Below are 14,095 nucleotides of genomic sequence, written 5' to 3'. Positions count from 1 at the left end.
CTGCCACCCTTCTCCCTCCCTGGGAAGCGCGGGAGAAGCTCTCTCTTCTCCCTTAGGAAACAAATCGCCCTGCACTGAGGGCAGGGACTGAGCTGCCGCCCAGGTTTGTGCTGAGCCAGCACCTGCAGTGACAAGTGGCCATGGCTGGGGACACCCTGGCACTGTCGCCGTTCCGAGCTGCCTGTTCCAGCAGGAACACGCTCTCCTCCAGCCTATAGCGCCCGGCCACGTCTCCTTCCTCCCTCCTTTCCTTCCTCCCCGTGGCCTCCGGGACGGCCTCAGCTTTTCCCAGGGCGAGGCAGGAGCTTGTCCGGGCTCCAAGGGGCTCCGGGTGCTTTGAAGGTGCAGAAGCAGCGCCGGGAAGAGCCGGAGCCCTTTGATCCCCACCTCTCCAGCGCTGGGCAAACAGCCCCGAGAGCCGCCGGCTGTGCAAACAGGGGGGTGTGACTGCCCCGGGGGCTGCGGGGACAGCGACAGAGGGACAGAATAACCTGGCCCTGCTGCACGGTGCTGGCACAGGTCCCCAGGCAGCGCCGAGTGCGTGTCCCCGGTGCTGGCACAGCCCTCGGGAGCTGCCGTGGCCCTGCTGGCAGCTGGCACGGCTCCACACACGATGCCAGGGCAGCTCCTGGTGGCCCCGTGCCCTTTGGATCCCCACTTCCAGCAGGGCTGGGGGTTGAAGCTGCAGAGCCCAGAGGGCTTCCCCACAGTGGGCAGCCACCCCCAGAGCCTGGCAGGTGTCCCAGGGGTGTCCTGGGGTCTGTCTCTGGATGTCCCTGGGACCGTGTTCACTGGGGTCTGAGGATGAGGGAAGAGAGGAGGATCTGACTCCATGTTTCAGAAGGCTGATTTATTATTTTATGATATATATTATATTAAAACTATACTAAAAGAATAGAAGAGAGGATTTCATCAGAAGGCTGGCTAAGAATAGAATAGGAAAGAATGATAACAAAGTCTGAGCCAACTAACTGCAATTGGCCATTAATTAGAAACAACTCTATGAGATCAATCCCAGATGCACCTGTTGCATTCCACAGCAGCAGATAACCATTGGGTACATTTTGTTCCTGAGGCCTCTCAGCTTCTCATGAGGAAAAATCCTAAAAAAAAGACTTTTCATAAAAGATGTCTGCGACATGTCCCCATCCCACTGCAGCCTTCGAGCCACTCTGCCATGCCCATGGGAGGCTTGGATGCCCAGGGAGGGAGCAGAGGCTGTGCCAACACATCTTGGCCCCATCTTGTCCCTCTCTGCCCTGTGACACGCCACGTGTAGCCCTGCAATGAGTCCCCTTTGTCCCCAAGAAGTTGTTGGGCAGCAGGCACAGAGCCTGGCTGGAGGTTTGCAGAATGCCATCCCAAACCCCTGTGGGCTGCAGGAACACCGCTAAAAACTGCCCAGCCTGACAGGGAGGGGCACAGTGCCCCCAGCCCCGGGGTCACAGCAGCCCCAGCTCCCTGGGCGTGCAGAGAAAAGGAGGAGAGGAAAATGCACCACTGGTTCCAGCCCCGCTGCCTCCTCCTTCCCTCCACTCATTTTGTCACTGTCACTCCCTGCCCGACAGAGGAGGTGCCCTGAGCCCTGGGGAAGCTCTGTGGTGTCAGGCAGTGCCATCCCCACACTCAGGCCTCCAAAAGCTCTGGGATCACCTGTGTGCTGTTTGCCCCCAAGCCCACGCTCCCTGGCAGGGCTGGCCCAGCCTGGCAGGGCTGTCTGGTTTCGGGTGCTCTCACACTTGCTCAGATCCTGCCCCAGGCTGTGCCGGATGTGTGACAGTGGGAGGGGTGGGTGGCAGCAGGGATGGCATCCTGCACTGGAGCCCCCACCCTTCCATGTCCCCAGGGCCAGAATTTGGGACTCATCCCCCAGGAGGCCCCAGAGGTGTCCCCAGCTGGGGGATGTGGAGGCCAGGCCGGTGTGGTGTCACTGAAGTGGTTCTGGTGACCCTGTGAGTGGCCCAACCCCAACCACTGTGGGTCCCCAGGCTTGGCAGGAGCTGCTGCAGGGACATCCCTGATGGGGTCAGCCCTTGGTGGGTCATTTATCACCATGAGGATCCCCCAGAGCACCTGCCCCCGGAGGAAGGGCTCAAATCCCCCACAGGAAATTGTGCAATAGCAGATCTGGGGGAGAAAATCCTCCTAATCCAGGGAAATCCTGGTCTGTCTACGTCTCCTGTTCATATGCAAGGCTGGGCTCCCCTATCTGTGGTCTTTCTGCACAATCTCTGTCTCAAAGGCCTCTCTTTGTTCCCCTAGAGCCCTGTTTGCCCAGGAGGCAGCTCTGCTCAAGGATGGGAATGCCAAAAGCATTCCCAGGAGCTGAGGAGCCCCTGGGACAAAGGGAACAGGGTAATGGTGCTGGGGTCACACACAGCTGGGGAGTCTGGTCCCTAGATCATGGTCAGGTGCCACCACAGGAGTCCCCTCTGCTCCTGGGCAAGAGATTTTCCCCGAGGAAAAGAGAAACTTTATCCACTCCTCTCTTGTTTCAGGGTGTTTTGTGTTACTGATTTGGGATGGAGGTCCATGTGGCCATCCAGCCAGGGGGACACTGAGAGTCCCCTGCACCCTTTCTAGCAGGGCCTGTCGTGACAGGACACGGGGGTGATGCTTTAAACTGAAAGAGGGGAGATTTCAGTGAGATATAAAGAAAGTTTTTAACGATGAGGGTGGTGGGGCGCTGGCACAGGCTGCCCAGAGAGGTGGTGGATGCTCCATTCCTGGCAGTGCTCAAGGCCAGGGAGGATGGAGCTCGGAGAACCTGGCTGGGAGGGGACAGGGAGGTGACAGGAGATGGGATGTAAGGCCCCTTCCAACCCAAACCGTTCTGCCATTCTGAGGGATGGAGGGCAGGGATGGAGGGCAGGGAGGGAGCGGGGGCTGAGGGATGAAGGGCAGGGATGGAGTGGGGGGCTGAGGGATGAAGAACGGGGGATTGGAGGGATGTGGGACAGACGAGAGGCAACGAAAGCACCAGGACTCAGGGGAGGGGAACGCCGGGCAGGGCTGGGACAGCAGGAGGAGGAGGAGGAGGCGGCGGAGGCGGGTGGGGGCGGGCCGGCGCTGCCCATCTCGGGGCGGGTCCCCCCGGTACAAGGGCGGGCGGGCGGGCGGAGGCTCGCTCCATTCATCGCGCACGGCATGGCCGGGGGCGGCGGAGCGGAGCGGCCCGGGGCCGGGGGGCTCCTGCCGCCCGCGCTCCGCCAGCACCGCCGCAGGGTGAGCCCCGGGGCAGGCCTGGGGGGGATCCGGGCCGGTGCGGGGCGGGGGGCGCTGCCCGGGGTCGCTAATGCCCGTCCCGGTTTGCAGGAGGGCCGGGAGCGGCTGTCGGTGTGCAGCAAGCTGTGCTACGCCGTCGGGGGGGCTCCGTACCAGATCACGGGCTGCGCCCTCGGCTTCTTCCTCCAGATCTACCTCCTGGACGTGGCGCAGGTACAGCCGGGCTGGAGGGCGGGATTGGCACCGGAGCTGCTGGTCCCGGAGCTCCCGGTGCCGCTTTGCCCCCGGGGATGGAGCTGCGGGGCCTTGGTAGTGCCCCAACCCCCGGGATGCGGGTCCCGGAGCTCCCGGTGCCGCTTTGCCCCGGGCATGGAGCTGCCCCGCGTCCCGGGGGCTGCGAGTTTCCCCCGGGCCGGTCCCATACGTGTTGTTGTTGCCGTGCGGGACAAAGCGGGGTCGTGGTGGCAGTTTTGCGGGGCACAGGACCCATCCTACAGCGGGCCGAGTCGGTGTGAAACGCAGAGGGAAGGAAACTGTGGAAGGAGAACCCCTGGGCTGCCTTGTGCTGGGTTTGGGGGCTCGGCTCTGAGATGTGGAAATTCCACTCGGAGGTTCTGGGAGCCTCAAATCCCTCTGAAGGAGGGGGAGAGACCGAGGGACTGCTCCCAACTGGTTGGGGGGAGTCACAGTGGGTAGGGCTGGGATGGTCCTGAGGGGCTCAGGAGGGGCCCTGAGAGCATTGAGGGTTTGCATTTCCTGACCCAAGTTCCTCCTCCTGCAGGTGGACGCTTTCTATGCCTCCATCATCCTATTTGTGGGACGAGTGTGGGATGCCATCACAGACCCCATGGTGGGGTTCTTCATCAGCAAAACTTCCTGGACTCGCTTCGGCCGCCTGATGCCCTGGTAAGAGCTGCTGGTAGCACCCTGCATTCCCTGCCTGCTGTGTCACAGCTCTTCCAGTCACCTTTGGGTATCTCCTGGCATGTAGCAGTGCAGGGCAGGATGTGCTGACGCCCTGGCTCGCCCAGGTGTGGTGCCAAGAGCTCCAAAAAGCCCCGGGCGCCACTGACAGCTGGGTGGCCTCGAGTTTGTGCCCGTTGCTCTTGCTGAGCCTGGCTGACCTAAATGTCACTGCACCTGCAAACTCCAATGTGGTGGACTTTGTTCCTGTGGTGCTGTGGTGGCAGCCAGGGCAGGTGGCACCACGGGGAGGAGGGTTGGGGGTGTGTGTGACAGATCCGTGGTGGTGGCTGACAGTCACGAGACTGCAGGGAAACAGCTGTGCTGGATCTGGGTGTCTGCACGGGGTGCTCCCTGTGCCCTTGGGAGCAGGGATGGGCTTTGTGAGCCCTCAGATGGCTCAGGACATCCCTGAACACCTGTTCCTGCACGGGATGTGGAGCTTTAATGCCTGAGCAGGGGACAGGGTGGCTAAAATAACCTCGTGTGCCTGTGGGATGGCTGAAACACAGCGAGGGTGGGCACGGGGGGAGTGAGTGGAGCTGCAGGGACGCAGTGCTGTCCCCCACAGAATTATACCCTCTGCTTCCTGGCTTTCCTGGAATAGCTCTGGGCAGCAGCAGCAGCAGCAGGCAGTTGGTGAAGGCAGGCTGCACACACGTGGCCTGAAATAGCTTCTGCCTGCCTGCAGCAGGGTCTGGGGTCTGGAGATTAGCGCGGGGCAGGCTGGGCGTGCGGGGACGGCTCCGCTCGCCCTAATCTCCAGGCAGGGGGTGGGACTGAAGTGGCCGCATTCCTCCGAGCAGCTCCTGCTTCGTTAAAATTAGCCAGAGCTCTTTCTGCTTGTGCTGGGCCCCACAGCTCGCTGCTATTGTGCATGGCTCAAGGGCTGCCCGCTGAGCCCCATTTGGATGGAGCCGAGCTGATTTTAAACCTCTTAAACCCAGGTTTTTCTGGCTCTGCCGGCCCCAGGCTGGTGGTGCCGCTGTGGCTGCCTCAGTTTCCCTGTGTGCAAAGGCAGGAGCTGCAGGCACTGGGGTGGTCTCAAGGCTTCTGCCTGACCCCAACCCTGAGCACCTGCAAGGTGTGACCCTGCCGTGTGTGAGGGTTGATCTGTGGGACCAAGCCCAGCTGGCTCCAGCACAAAGCCTGTGGCTGTTCCATTCCTTGGAAGGGAGAGGACGCCTTCCCTGAGGGCCACCACCTCTCTGCCTTTCAGCGCTCTCTCTTTGAAACGCATTTTTTGGCACATTTCCATCCACCAGCTCATCCATGCTGTCTGCTTCCTCCTTTCCCCCCAGCCTCGTGGACGTCACCCTGTGCCCAGCTCCAAGCTGGGATCCGCATTTCCGTGACCACAGCGGACTTCCCGCTGACTGAACTTTTTCCTTGAGGTGTCTGTGAGTGAGAAACCCCTGGCCTTGACCTTTTCCAGCCATTTTCCAGCAGCTTGGGCTGGCTGGGAAGGGGTGTGCGAGAGGCACAAAGGAACACACCATCCAGCGGGGCCAATGAGCGCCGGGGCACGTCACAGCCGCCTCCGAGCTCCTTAATCACCTCGCCCTGGGTCAGGGGTTACTCTCAGTCACTCCACTCCTGCCAGGAGCTGTGGTCAGCCCTGGCTGGGGCTCAGCTGCCCGATGCTGGGGGGAATTGGCACATCTGACGCGCATGGGATGGCCAGCGTGATGCTGCTCTGTCCTCTCCCGGTGCTTTCATTCAGCTTTTGGCTCCGTGTTTCCCTCAGCTCCGCATATGGGAGGGCAGATAAGCGGCAGCAGGAGGGGCTGGAGCTGCTGGGCGCTTTCCTCCCCCCTCCTTCCCCTGCAGGGGTGACGTGGGTGTGCAAAAATGTGTTGGGTCCTGTGCAGCCTCTGTCGCTGCTCTCCATCCATGGAGTTTCTGTTTCTCGCTCTCCCTGCTCCTTCCCTGACTTTCGCTTTAAGCTTTGTGTCCTGTACGTCAGCCCAGACGGAAAGATCTCGGAAAGATCTCGCTGTACCCTGGCAGGGAAGGGCCAGCTCAGGCCATGAGTGGCCCTGTCCCATGTCCAGGTCTGCTGGACTCGCTCCAGGACCTCACAGTCTGTCCCGGGGTTTGTGGAACGCAGGGTGCTCACAAATTCCCCAGCAAAATCCATCTTCTAAACAGATGTGGGTCTAACCTCAGCACCTGGCTGGCTTCCTTCCTTCCTTCTCCCCTCTTCCCCTGAGGGATGGGGGGCCCTGGGTGCCTGGGGTGTCCCTGGGGTGCTGGAGCAGGGCAGAGCTGTGTCCTGGCTGTCCTGCAGCAGGACAGGGGTTACGAGAGCCACGGGATGAAGAGGGCAGATGCCCTTGCTGGCAGATCCTGCAGGAATTGCTGCTAGGCCCAGCACTTGAGCAGTCCCCTCTGATCCTCTGTTGTGTTTTGCATCCCATGTCCCTGCTCCTGCAGCTCTGGAAGGCTGGGCAGAGGTGGAGGAAGGAGCCAGCCTGCTGCTGGTTTGCTCCACTGCTGCCAGCAGAGCAGGGCTGACCCCAGGACCAGGGCCTGGGAGGCCTTGGCAGCAAAGCCAAGCTGGTGAGAGGTTTTTGGCTGCTGGGGAGCAGGGCTGAGCTGTTCCCCAGCTGCTCCCCGGCCCTTGCCAGGATCAGGGGGGTGATTACATCCTGCTGAACACAGCAGTGCTGCCTGGGGGAGAGGTCGGGACTGGGGGTGGAAGCCCAAGGCAAGAGCAGATCAATCACTTCTGTAGAAGGAGACTCCTCTGTTAGTGCAAGGAAAGCTCTTCCCTGGAACTCTGAGTCAGCTCTTCTGACCCTGTGAGACCTGAGCTGCTGCCTCCAGGCTGGTTTGGATCAGCCCTGGGGCAGCTCAGGAGCCCCCAGATCAGCTGCCCGAAGCCCACGGGATGTGTGGGGAGAGCTGGGCTGCTCAGGCTGACACATTCTTCTCTCAAAGGATCATGTTCTCCACCCCTTTCGCCATCATCTCCTACTTCCTCATCTGGTTCGTGCCGGACATCTCCACAGGACAAGTGATGTGGTACCTTGTCTTCTACTGTGCCTTCCAGACCCTCGTGACGGTGAGTCAGGCTCTGCTCACACCTGGCACGGAGGCTGCCAGCCCCTGCCAATGCCTGAGCTGCACAGAGGGGCAGAAACCACCCTGCCCCAGGTCCCTCCTTGGGCTGTGGTATCCTCCCTGAGCCAGTTCTCCTTGTGCCATTGCAGTGCTTCCACGTGCCTTACTCAGCCCTCACCATGTTCATCAGCAGGGAGCAGAGCGAGCGGGACTCAGCCACTGCCTACCGTGAGAGCTCCCCTTTCTTTGCCTTTCCCCTTTCCTTCTTTTCCTTTCTTTCTTCTTTTTCCTTTCCCCTTTCTTTTCCCCTCCTTCCTTCCCTTTTTCCCCCCATCCCTTTTCCCTTTATCCCTCGAGGATCTGGAGCTCGTTTCTCCCCTTGAAGGGCAGTGAATCCCAGCTGGGGATGCTCTGCTGGGGACAGGGGCTGTGCTCAGTGCTGGCCTCTCCCTGTAGGAATGACCGTGGAGGTGCTGGGCACCGTGCTGGGCACTGCCATCCAGGGCCAGATCGTTGGCAAGGTAGACACTCCCTGCGTGGGCAGCCCCTTCTTCTTTGGCTTGACCAACTCCTCAGTGGCCATGGAGGAGCTGAACATGACCCACGACACCAGGGGTCTCACAGACACTGTAAGCTGGGGGTGCCCTGATGTGTGCTCCCTTTGGGGCAGGGCTGAGCCCCTTCCCCTTTCCCCTGGCTGCAGGGCTGAGCCCCTGGCCCTGGCTGAGCCCCTGCCCTGACTGCTGCTCCCTGTCTCACACAGAGAAACGCCTACATGATCGCTGCAGGGGTCATTGGGGGGCTCTACATCCTCTGTGCCCTCATCCTGGTGCTGGGCGTGAGGGAGAGGAGAGGTGAGGCTGGACAGGGCTTGGAATGCTCAGGATTTGTGGAAATGCTCCTGTCTCCCCGAGGAGAGGGGCAGGTGGAGCTGAGCTCTGGGTCTGGGGAGGTGCTGCAGGAGGCCAGAGCACCTCTGGGGTCTGTTAGATAACCTTTATCTCACCCATTTTTGGCTGGCCAAGTTTGCCAGTGCCAACCAGGGCATCCCGGGGGGATGTGATATCCAAACTTGTGTCCTTCCCTCTCCCTGGGGGAATCAGCCAGGCTGCTCCATGGGGCTGAGGGACCCCCGGGTGGGCAGGGGCTGGGATGCTGTGGGTGGGCAGGGGTTCTGGAGGGTGCTGTGGGTGAGGCAGGGGTTCTGGAGGGTGCTGTGGGTGGGCAGGGGTTCTGGAGGGTGCTGAGCAGCAGGATGGGGCACCTTGGGTGCTGTTTTGGGGGGGCTCTAACGCTGGGCTGATCTCTGCTCCCCAGAGTCCTGTGAGCTGCAGTCGGACGAGCCTGTCTCCTTCTTCCAGGGGCTGAAGCTGGTGATGAACCACGGGCCCTACATCAAGCTCATCGCCGGCTTCCTCTTCACCTCACTGGCCTTCATGGTGAGCTGGGGACAGGGAGCAGCACTGGGGGTGGCTGTGGGGACCGTCCCAGGGGCTGGGAGCACGTGGTGGGTGAGCCAGAGCTGCCCCGGGCAGGAGGAAGAGGATGTGGCCTCTTGCCCTCGGTCAATGGCTCAATGGCTGCTTTCTTCCCCTGTCTGTGCTGGGGGTGTGACTGTGAGGACAGACGTGTCCCCTTGGGGTGCTGGGTGCCCCCCTGACCCCTGTCTGTGATGGGAGTGTGACTGTGAGGACAGACGTGTCCCCCCAGGGTGTCTGGGTGTCCCCCTTGACCCCTGTCTGTGATAGGAGTGTGGCTGTGTGAGGACAGACGTGTCCCCGTGTCCCCCCTGACCCTGCCTGCACTGGGGCTGTGCCTGTCCTGTCTGTGAGGACAGACGTGTCCCCCCTGAGCCCTGCCTGTGCCTTTCCCACAGCTGCTGGAGGGAAACTTTGCCCTCTTCTGCACCTACACCCTGGGCTTTCGCAACGACTTCCAGAACATTCTCCTGGCCATCATGGTGGGTACGGCCCTGTCCTGCAGGCCATGGGGGGCTCCCTGGGGGCTGGCACGGGCTGAGGGACAGGGACAGTGATCCCCTGGGACAAGGGCAGCGAGAAGAAGCTGCCAAACGTCCTGCAGAGGCCGGGTGGGTTGGCAGGAACAGCGGGGCCTTTGTTCCTGCCTGAGCAAGGCCACAGATGGGGGACACCAGGAGCCTTGGGAGCCTTTTGTCCAAACCCTGCCACTTGTCTCCCTCCCCTCCCTGCTCTGAGAAAAGGATCTCAGTGTTTGCTGCCAGGAACACAGAGCACAGCAGCTCCCTGAGAGCTCTTTGCAGCTTTCCTCACTCCTGGAAGCACTTCCCAGCCTCTCCTCATGGGGTGGGAAGGCCCAAGGTGCCCACAGAGCCTGGCTCCTGGCCATGTGTGGGCAGGTGACAACATCAGGTCTGTGACCGTGTTCACAGGGGTCTTAGGATGAGGGAAGAGATGAGGATTTGACTCCATGTTTCAGAAGGCTTGATTTATTGTTTTATGGTATATGTTATTAAATATATATATTATATAACAATATATAGTTAATATATATTTATTATATTAAATATAAATTTATTATATTACTTATATATTTATTATTAATATATTTTATAGATTTATTTACATTATTATATAATATATAATTTATTATTTTATTATATATATTATTAAATATTAAAATTATACTAAAAGAATAGAAGAACGGATTTCATCAGAAGGCTGGCTAAGGATAGAAAAAGAATTGAATGAATGACAGAAGACAGTGTCTGAGCCAGCTGGACTGTGATTGGCCATTAATGAGAAACAACCACATGAGCCCAATCCCAGATGCACCTGTTGCATTCCACAGCAGCAGATAACCATTGTTTGCGTTTCGTTCCTGAGGCCTCTCAGCTTCTCAGGAGGAACAATCCTGAGGAAAGGGTTTTTCATAGAATGTGTCTGTGACACAGGTCCCCTCTCAGCCCCCAGGACTGAGTCAGATCCTCCTCTCTCGGGGCAGGTGTGGTGCCAGGGCTCTGCTCTGGGGGAGGACGTGGCCCCACAGGCCACGTGTGGCTTCGTGCCAGCCCCGGGAGCGTGTGGCAATCCCAGGTGCTGGAATTGGGGTGGGAGGAGCTGGGAAGGGCCTTTCCAGCAGACAAGAGGCACCTCCATGACCCTTCTGTCCCCACAGCTCTCGGCCACCCTGACCATTCCCTTCTGGCAGTGGTTCCTGACCCGTTTTGGGAAGAAGAGAGCTGTCTACGTGGGCATCTCAGTGAGTGTCCCCTCAGTGTGGGGTGCATGTGGGGATGGTCTTTACCACGTGGGATGAGCAGAGTTTCCCCAAAAGAGTTTCCCCCTGCTGCTAATGCCAATTTGGTGCCTGTCCTCCTGTGGTGGTGTTTGTGAGGGTCCCCAGGACGAGGTGAGAGATGAGAATTGACTCCAAGCTCTCAGAAGGCTGATTTATTATAATATTATATTCAATATATATAATATTAATATATAATAAAAATATAATAATATTTATTATATTATGGAATAATAAAATAATAGATAATATAATATATAATATAATAAATAATATAATTATTACATTATTTATTATATAAATGTGTATTATTTTATTATATTATTTTATTATATAGATATATACATTTATAATAAATATATAAATATAATTATTTATTATATTATTTATTATATTATTATATTTATTATATTTATGATATTATGATATCTCATAATAAATATAATAACAATAAATTTATTTATTATATCAAAAGAGATGATATACTAAAACTAAACTAAAGAAAGAGAAAGGAGACATCAGAAGGCTGGACAAGAATGATAATAAAAACCTGTGACAGACTCAGAGAGTCCAGCACAGCTGGCTGTGATTGGACATTAAATTAAAACAATTCACATGCTGGGTAAACAATTCTCCAAATCACATTCCCAAGTAGCAAAACATGCAGGAGCTGAAGTTTCCCAGCTTCTAAGGAGAAAAATCCTGGCGCTGGGATTTTTCATACAACACCATGGTGACATCCTCCTGCTGCTGTTTGTGCTGTCCTGGGGCTCAGGGAGGGACACTGTACCTCTGGCACCCTGGAGGGCTGGGAAATGTGGGAGAGGGGGAAGCCAGGGGGTCTGAGCCAGGCCCTGGGGATGCCAACCTGTTCTCTGTCCCCTTGCAGTCTGCCATCCCCTTCCTCATCCTCGTGGTTGTCCTGGACAGTAACCTCTTTGTCACCTACCTGGTGGCCGTCGCCGCTGGCATCAGCGTGGCAGCCGCCTTCCTCCTGCCCTGGTGAGTCTGAGGGGCTTCCAGAGCCTTAGAAACCCCCAGAAGGGTTTGTTTGCAGGGGTTGCAGCCCCAGGTGGGGCTCCTGAGGGAAATGCTCTCAGCAGAGAGGGGGTGGCTGTGACCGTGTTCACAGGGGTCTGAGGATGAGGGAAGAGATGAGGATCTGACTCCGTGTTTCACAAGGCTGATTTATTATTTTGTGATATATATTACATTAAAACTATACTAAAAGAATATAAGAAAGGATTTCATCAGAAGGCTGGCTAAGAATAGAATAGGAAAGGATGATAACAAAGGTTTGTGGCTCGGCTCTCTGTCTGAGCCAGCTGGGCTGTGATTGGCCATTAATTACAAACATCCAACATGGGCCAATCCCAGATGCACCTGTTGCATTCTACAGCAGCAGATAAGCAATGTTTACATTTTGTTCTTGAGGCTTCTCAGCTTTTCAGGAGGAAAAAATCCTCAAGAAAGGATTTTCCATACAAGATGTCTGCGACAGGTGGCTTTGTTGTGCCAGCCCTGGTGGTCACTGTCACTGTCCCTGTCTCTGCACAGGTCCATGCTGCCAGATGTCATCGATGACTTCAAGCTGCAGCACCCCAGCTCCCGTGGCCACGAGGCCATCTTCTTCTCCTTCTATGTCTTCTTCACCAAGTTCACTGCTGGGGTGTCCCTGGGCATCTCCACGCTCAGCCTGGAGTGAGTTCCTGGCTGAGGGAGGCACTTCCCAACCTCTGGGCGGGGATTGATGGGCTCCAAACCCAGCTGTTGCCCCAAAACTCTCCCCACAGGGAGCAGAGAGCCCCTGCAAACCCCATTTCCTCTGTCTGAAGGTGTCTTTGTGCCCACAGCTTTGCAGGGTACCAGACCTGAGTTCCTGCCTGGGGGCTGAAGGAGGACAGGGCGGGAGGCGCTTCCCAACCTCTGGGAGGGGATTGATGGGCTCCAAACCCAGCTGTTACCCCAAAACTCTCCCTGGTTTTTCAGGGAGCCCCTGCAAACCCCATTTCCTCTGTCTGAAGGTGCCTTTGTGCCCACAGCTTTGCAGGGTACCAGACCAGGGGCTGCTCCCAGCCTGGCCAGGTGCATTTCACCCTCAAGATGTTGGTGTCTGCTGTGCCCGTGGGGCTGATCCTGCTGAGCCTGCTGCTCTTCAAGCTCTACCCCATCGACGAGGAGAAGAGGAGCAAGAACAAGAAAGCCCTGCAGGATTTAAGGTGAGCATCAGGCAGCAAACACAGCCTGTGGGGGTGTGTGTGGGGGCAGGACCAGGCGGGTTGGGACACACTGGGGCTTGTCCAGGAATCCTCCAGGCCCCGTGGGCGGTGGCATGAGGGAAGTGCTGACTTGTTTTCCCAATCCCAGCTCCCAGAGGGATGGTGTGAAGTGCTGGGAGATCAGCAGGGACCTGCCCCAGCTGCTCGTGTGGGGTGCACACCCCACGAGGTGCTGACATCCCTCTGGAAGCTCCTGCTCCCCAAGGCAAACATTACTGGGCTGCAGCCCTCGCTCCTGTGGGTTAATCCACGCCTCATTCCCAACTCTTTTCCCCCAGGGAGGAGAGCAACAGCAGCTCAGAGTCGGACAACACAGAACTGGCCAGCATCGTGTGACCCGGGCTGGGTCTGCCTGCTCACCCTGGGCCGCCCCAGGGCTCATCCCCCCTGGGCTGGAGGTGCTGGAGGAGCCGTGGGGAGCATTCATTGCCCAGAACTCGGGATCTGTGCCTGTCCTGCACCTTGCATGGGGCCCTGGAGGTGCTGGAGGAGCCCTGGGGAGCATCCACTGCCCAGAACTCGGGATCTGTGCCTGTCCTGCACCTTGCACGGGGCCCTGGAGGTGCTGGAGGAGCCGTGGGGAGCATCCACTGCCCAGAACTCAGGATCTGTGCCTGTCCTGCACCTTGCATGGGGCCCTGGAGGTGCTGGAGGAGCCGTGGGGAGCATCCACTGCCCAGAACTCGGGATCTGTGCCTGTCCTGTGCCTTGCATGGGGCCCACAGAGCACTGGTAGTGTACATTACACACATGGTGGTGCCTCCCCAGGGACAAGCATCTCCCTGTGGGGCTCTGGAGGGCAGGGAAGCCCAGTCTGGGTTGGTTTTGCCTGGATCAGCCGTGCCCAGTGCCCTGCCTGCCTGGGGGTGATCGTTAGTGTACATTACACTGTGCCCAGGACGTGAGCTCACCTCTGCTGTCTCTTCAGAGGGCACTAATGTGAGACCTGTGCTTTTTTTACACAGCCTAATTAACTTAATGATGTAAATATGGAGGTGTTTCCTGATTGTATATATCTGTACAAAGCCCAAACCCGAGGACTTGTTAATATTAATTTACATAAAAGTGGGGGAAGTCGGCGGTGGGTGTGAAGAATTCCTTTTTTTCACTCAGCTGGGATTTGTCACGGCTGTCAGCAAGCCCAGGGTCCCTTCAGCCACCACGGGGTGCAGGACTGACTTTTCCTGAGCCCTGGTCCAGGAATGCCATAATCCAGGCAGCAGGCTGTGCTCAGCCCCTTGCCCCCGTGCAGCTCCTTGCTCGGTGCCTGCACCCAACAAAGGCTC

The 14,095-nt window shown here is 57.6% G+C and overlaps 1 protein-coding gene across 2 annotated transcripts; it reads left to right on the top strand.

Moving 5' to 3' along the window:
- Positions 1-3,095: 3,095 nt before the first annotated feature.
- Positions 3,096-13,887, top strand: MFSD2A (MFSD2 lysolipid transporter A, lysophospholipid). 2 transcript variants are annotated; one of them, XM_071453349.1, is made up of 14 exons: positions 3,096-3,225; positions 3,316-3,438; positions 4,007-4,131; positions 7,132-7,255; positions 7,404-7,482; positions 7,711-7,883; positions 8,018-8,108; positions 8,572-8,693; positions 9,131-9,214; positions 10,411-10,494; positions 11,420-11,532; positions 12,088-12,231; positions 12,573-12,749; positions 13,088-13,887. In XM_071453349.1, the coding sequence occupies exons 1-14, from the start codon at positions 3,148-3,150 to the stop codon at positions 13,143-13,145; spliced, it is 1,575 nt and encodes a 524-aa protein (XP_071309450.1). In that variant the 5' UTR covers positions 3,096-3,147; the 3' UTR covers positions 13,146-13,887. The 2 variants fall into 2 exon arrangements, with proteins under 2 accessions (XP_071309450.1, XP_071309451.1); XM_071453350.1 differs by lacking the exons at positions 12,573-12,749; positions 13,088-13,887 and adding an exon at positions 12,384-12,513.
- The last annotated feature ends 208 nt before the right edge of the window (positions 13,888-14,095 follow it).

This window comes from Agelaius tricolor, unplaced genomic scaffold (assembly GCF_023055355.1).
Source record: "Agelaius tricolor isolate 1412-34295 unplaced genomic scaffold, bAgeTri1.0.p SCAF_36, whole genome shotgun sequence".
NCBI classification, from domain to species: Eukaryota; Metazoa; Chordata; class Aves; order Passeriformes; family Icteridae; genus Agelaius; species Agelaius tricolor.
The sequence above is the reverse complement of the archived record's forward strand: the minus strand, read 5'-3'. Positions and strand labels throughout refer to the sequence as shown.

Bases quoted from the DNA above. Each gene is read 5' to 3' on its own strand.
- MFSD2A (XM_071453349.1), top strand. From the start codon at position 3,148: ATGGCCGGGGGCGGCGGAGCGGAGCGGCCCGGGGCCGGGGGGCTCCTG. The intron at 7,884-8,017 runs GTAAGCTGGGGG...TGTCTCACACAG, and splicing joins CCAGGGGTCTCACAGACACT to AGAAACGCCTACATGATCGC. The intron at 8,694-9,130 runs GTGAGCTGGGGA...CCTTTCCCACAG, and splicing joins TCACCTCACTGGCCTTCATG to CTGCTGGAGGGAAACTTTGC.